The sequence below is a fragment of the Solenopsis invicta genome, chromosome 5 (assembly GCF_016802725.1).
Source record: "Solenopsis invicta isolate M01_SB chromosome 5, UNIL_Sinv_3.0, whole genome shotgun sequence".
Lineage (NCBI taxonomy): Eukaryota > Metazoa > Arthropoda > Insecta > Hymenoptera > Formicidae > Solenopsis > Solenopsis invicta.
Window position 1 is genome coordinate 20,048,649 of NC_052668.1, and position 5,706 is coordinate 20,054,354.

At 52.9% G+C, this 5,706-nt stretch overlaps 1 protein-coding gene across 1 annotated transcript; it reads right to left on the reverse strand.

Moving 5' to 3' along the window:
* Positions 1-920: 920 nt before the first annotated feature.
* LOC105204397 (non-classical arabinogalactan protein 31) lies at positions 921-2,026 on the reverse strand. The gene is made up of 2 exons (XM_039449255.1): positions 1,599-2,026; positions 921-1,500 (listed from the first exon to the last, which is right to left on the reverse strand). The coding sequence occupies exons 1-2, from the start codon at positions 2,024-2,026 to the stop codon at positions 921-923; spliced, it is 1,008 nt and encodes a 335-aa protein (XP_039305189.1).
* Positions 2,027-5,706: the final 3,680 nt, after the last annotated feature.

The following is a 5,706-nucleotide window of genomic DNA, read 5'->3' on the forward strand; positions in this document are numbered from 1 at the left end:
GCCGTGCGGTGAGAATTCCCGCCGCACGGTGCAACGGATGCGGATTGGACCTGACCGGACGCACGAGAATACCCGTCGTCCGGCTGAACAGTCTGATTGGCCGCGCGACAAGAATGCCCGTCGCACGGCTTCCGCGGATTGGATCGTCAGCGCGACGAGAATGCCCGTCGCGCGTCGGAGCGGATCGGAGCGGCCGAGCATACCCGGCCTCGGGGACGACGGTTTTACCCGTCGCGGGAAGGCAGGAACGAGTATGCCCGTTCCCGAGGAGGTGCTCGAGAATCCCCGAGCTAGGAGACGCCGAGTATGCCCAGCGCTGGAGATGATCCGGGGAGATCGGATGTTCGGAAGGATCTCTGGTACGTTGCCCACTGCCGGCTTATATATCGTTCCGCGCGGCTGGACGCACCAATCAGCGCGTGCGGACGGGCCGGCTAGAGTGGGAGCGCTTTCGGAACGCGGCGCGTAGCGCGTCGGTCGCGCGCGGTAGCACGCGGTGGTCTTATGTAGAGTCCCTAGAAGTAGAGAGTCTGGACATTTGTTGATTCCACGTGATTGGATGCACGTGACTGTGCACCTAAAATGGCAGCACCAATACGGATCCCTGTTTAATCCTCTTTAGCCAATGCGATAACAGTATACAATACGTTCAAGTGCACACAATGATAAACATACACACACATAAAGCTCACATACATACACTGACATATTCATCACCGACATTTTAGGGGCAAATGTCCAGACTCTCTACTTCTAGGGACTCTAGTCTTACGTAAGCCGATCGTACGCGCGTGGGTCTTACGTAAGATACACGTGCTCGGCTGCGGTGCGTTCGACGGTTGGTTGGTCTGGAGTGGCGGCACGATGGAGGGGCGTATTGTTACACCACCTCCCCCGTTTAAAGTGGCGAACTTAGGCCACTACGCCGGGAATTCCCGCACGTAGTGGCATTGCCCGTCATGGCCAAAGCGGAGGGTGTATCGCATCCCCCTGATGCGCGCCTTATACTTCCGCGTGATGTGCGCGGCGTGGTACGGTACGCTAATGGTGATGTCGTCGCGTATCGGTACTACTACGGGTAGATGCGTCGGTCGGTTGGTGGCGGTGGTTTCCTTGATTGCAGCTGGAGGTGGCGGTAACGCGGTTGCGTCGGTGGCGACCGTCTGCGGCGCGGTCGCTGGTGCGGTAGTTGTAGTTGTTGATGCCGGTGTCTTTCTGGTGGCCGTGCCCTTCTGGTCCGGTGATGCAGCGGCGGTCGCGTTGGGTCGCTTGATGCTGCCTGGCGTCTCGTCCAGGTCGGATAAATCCCCGAATAGGTCACGTAGCTTGTCCCTGGTCTTCTCCGGTACTATAGGCGGGATCACAGGCCCGTCTGGTTGTTTCGGTGCCAGTGTCGGTCGTGTCTTGACCTTCGTTCGGTCATGCGCTTGTCGGCGGTTCGGCTGCTTTGGCGGTGGCGGCAACACCTCCAAAAGACTCTGCCGTGGTGGCGGATGATCGCTGTATAGCGCAGCCTACCGCCGGGGGCGGACGCTTGTCTGTTGCGGGTGGCCGCGGTCGCGTCGGTTTCCGCGTGGCAGCATCCTCTGCTGGCGGACGGTCGGTGCTCCCTCGGATGAGGCTGGGGCCAGGGGCGCGAATCATCGGCACCTTCCGTCGCCTCCTTGACGGTGCGGTCATCAAATTCCGCAGGCGGTCGGGAGTCATCGACGCGGCTGCGGTTGTTGGGCATGGTGGTGCGTGCGGTCGGAGCGTGCCCCGGGTGTCCCTGGGCCAGCTGCTCGCTGATGGCTGGTGGTGTTGGTCGCCAGTCTCTCTGTGGTGAACAGATGCGCTTGCCCTGTTGCTGTGGCCATTGCTTGTTCCCACAGCAGCTCGAACTCGGCGTCGTCGGCCGGTGCGGTGAGTAGTGCGTCCAGTGTTTCCATGTTTGGAGAGAACTTTCTGCGGTTTGTCGTCCTGCGGAATGCTCCTTATATACTCGTCCTGGACCGGGAGAGGTACCCCCTTCTCCTGGGGGTGCCATGTCCTGGACGCGTGTCGTTCACGAGGTCCGTTTTTTAGCGGTGTCAATGCCCCGGTTAAAATCTGCCGCTTCATCTTTCGCGGCATGAGTGTCGTCTGCTGGAGTCTTCTGCTCTGATGACGTCAGAGTCGGACTTGGTTAGATCGGAACGGTACCCCAGGTGCGCTTGAACTCGGTCAAGTATCCTCGGTGTGTTCGAGTTGACGGTTTTCGGTGCGGCGGTCACGGTTTACCGGTGGAAACTGTCCTGGTCGGTCGGTAAAAGCGGTCACCGTTTTAGCGCGGAGCAACATATGGGACGGAGACGGTCGCGGTTTGCCAGAAAGGAAAAGAAGAGAAAAAAAAATTCGAGGGGAAGGTCGGTTAGGGTTTATTGCCAACAACAAGTAAACCAGGACATGTACGGACGTGAACGGTTGGCGGGAACGGTCAACGGGGACGGTCGTCGGAAGTGGTCGTCGGAAACGATCATCGGAAGCGGTCCATGTTTCCCGGGGGGGGATACAATCAACACGAAACGGTCACGGTTGGCTAAACATAATACACAAAAAAAAATTTTCTAAGCAAATCGGTCGCGGGCAAAGGAAAAAAAAAATACGCGCGAAAGTGACTGGTCATCGGAACTGGTCTCGGTCGGTCGAAAACGGTCCCAGTCTATCTAATCGGCAGAGGCGGTCGGATAGCAAAAAGATCAGTCAAGGTCGGTGGGAACCAATGACGTGGTTCCGTTTTATTAAAAGAACATCGAAGCGAAAAATTGTTCGGAGACAAAGAAAACACGTATGGAATTGAACGGTTATCGAAAAAACGGCCGTCGGAAACGATCATCGGGAATGATCAGACAGTAAGAAACGGTGACGGTTGGACACACAAGATGCACAAAAATTTAAAAGAAAATCGGTGGCGGTTTATCGCGAAAATTATGCACGGAAGTGATCGGTCAACGGACAAACGGTCCCTGTTCGGGCGCCATGTAACGCTGGTACTTTCTCGGTGTCGGTTACGGGAATTTGGTTCAGGATCGGATGTTCGGATGTGCTCGCCGGATGTCCGGGTTCGTGTCAAAATGATAACGCCGTGGTTTGTTAGTGAAAACGATATAGTGTAAATATATTTTGAGACGTTGGTCTAATACAAAAATAATCATACAGTTCCGATATCGTTATCGGATAATACTGAACTCCTCGAATAGTATTACGGCACTCAATTGCGCGGTCGTCGGCCCGCGTGAAATCAAGAGAACGATCACAATGTATTCGAATAGTGTTACGGCACTCAATTGCGCGGTCGTCGGCCCGCGTGAAATCAAGAGAACGGTCACAATGTATTCGCGCGGTACTTAATATCTAAACACTTAGAAGAAACGGTCTCGACGGCCAGGTAAACGACTGACGAGTACTTAATATCTAAACGGAACGGACTTTAGAAATTCCGGAAACGGACGGACAGTGACTAGGCGCTTTGCGCTCGGAGGTACCAATCGGGGTTGCTCGGTTCGACAACATATATATATATATACATAACTCGCGGCGGAACGTGCTATATCAGAACGGACTCGCGGTTATCGAAGTGTACGGACTCGGATGAGTCGTGCGATATACGGACGGATTCGGCTTACGCTTTACGCGTATGGTATCCGTATTTAGAGTGGTCGCGCGGCGGTCCACTCTAATGCCGTGCTCGGGGCGCGATTGGCCCGTGCGGTTGACCGGTTACGGTCTCGGATGCGACGGCTCGCGGCGCGACGGACAGTTTCGCGCTGCGCGAGGGTCGTCGCCGGTGTCGGCCTGGGCGGCCTCATCTCGAGGGGAAAACTCCCCCACGAGGTACGGTAGGCGGACACAGGAACGGTGTCGGCGCGGACAGTCCCCGAGAATTCCCGGGGACACTCGGAACGGTCTGGTCGGAGTAGCCGGACGACGAGAATGCCCGTCGCCCGGCTGAACGGAACGGATAAGCCGTGCGGTGAGAATTCCCGCCGCACGGTGCAACGGATGCGGATTGGACCTGACCGGACGCACGAGAATACCCGTCGTCCGGCTGAACAGTCTGATTGGCCGCGCGACAAGAATGCCCGTCGCACGGCTTCCGCGGATTGGATCGTCAGCGCGACGAGAATGCCCGTCGCGCGTCGGAGCGGATCGGAGCGACCGAGCATACCCGGCCTCGGGGACGACGGTTTTACCCGTCGCGGGAAGGCAGGAACGAGTATGCCCGTTCCCGAGGAGGTGCTCGAGAATCCCCGAGCTAGGAGGCGCCGAGTATGCCCAGCGCGGGAGATGATCCGGGGAGATCGGTTGTTCGGAAGGATCTCTGGTACGTTGCCCACTGCCGGCTTATATATCGTTCCGCGCGGCTGGACGCACCAATCAGCGCGTGCGGACGGGCCGGCTAGAGTGGGAGCGCTTTCGGAACGCGGCGCGTAGCGCGTCGGTCGCGCGCGGTAGCACGCGGTGGTCTTACGTAAGCCGATCGTACGCGCGTGGGTCTTACGTAAGATACACGTGCTCGGCTGCGGTGGGTTCGACGGTTGGTTGGTCTGGAGTGACGGCACGATGGAGGGGCGTATTGTTACACCACTATTACCATCATTCCCATTATTGCCATCATTTTCATCATTGCCATCATAACATTCATTCCATTATTTCCATCTCATTTCCGTCATTTCTACAATTGCCATCATTCCCATTATTGCCATCATTGACATCTTTGCCATCGTCGTCGTCTCATTGCCATCATTGCATTCATTTCAACATTGCCATCCCATTGCCATCATTACATTCATTTCAACATTTCAACAATGCACATGATTGACATCAGTGCCATTAGTCAGCCTATAGCCTGACAATCTTAAGGCAATGTTCTCGATAATTTTAATGATGGCAATGAAATGGCAATATGGAAGTGGAATGGCACATTATGGAATAAATGCTTGGTAACGTTATCAAAAAGATGGCAGTGATAGCAGTAGCAGAAATGATGGCATTTGTGACAATGATAGCAATGATGGCAATTGTGGCAATGGCTTAGTTTACACCGGTTGTTTGATACGCGTACTAAGTACAATATACGTATTAAATTAATTTAATTCGATGGTGTAAACGATGACGTATAGTCTGGTACGATACAAATCAAACAGACGTATCGTATCAAAATAGTACGCATTTTCAGCACACTTGTAACGGTGTAAACATTTCCGTATTATGTAATAGGCGATTTAGGTTTTCTCAAGTTTTCTTCAGTTAATAGTTAATAATGTCTTCGTCTTGTGAGAATAAATCTGCGATAATTAATATAATGTGTTAAAAAAGACAAAATTGGGAAGAAGAGGAGACGCGTGTTTTTTTAGAATTATGCACGGAAAAACAAATATTATCAATAATGGATGGAAAAAGACATAAAATTTTGAAATTTTCCGGCTACTTGTTTCAGAAATGGAACAAAGAGGTTACAATAAAACTGCAAAGCAGATAAAGCTAAAATTAAAAAATTTAAAACTTGCATACTTTAAATGAAAGAGATAATAATGTTAGTAGAGCTGCAATTAAACGTTGTCCATTCTATGATGAAATGGAAATATTATATGGCTGCAGACTAAATACAGCAGCAAGCTCATGTCATTCAGGAATCGATAATTGCATTCCATAATTGCATTCTTTCCATCATTGCCATCCAATGAG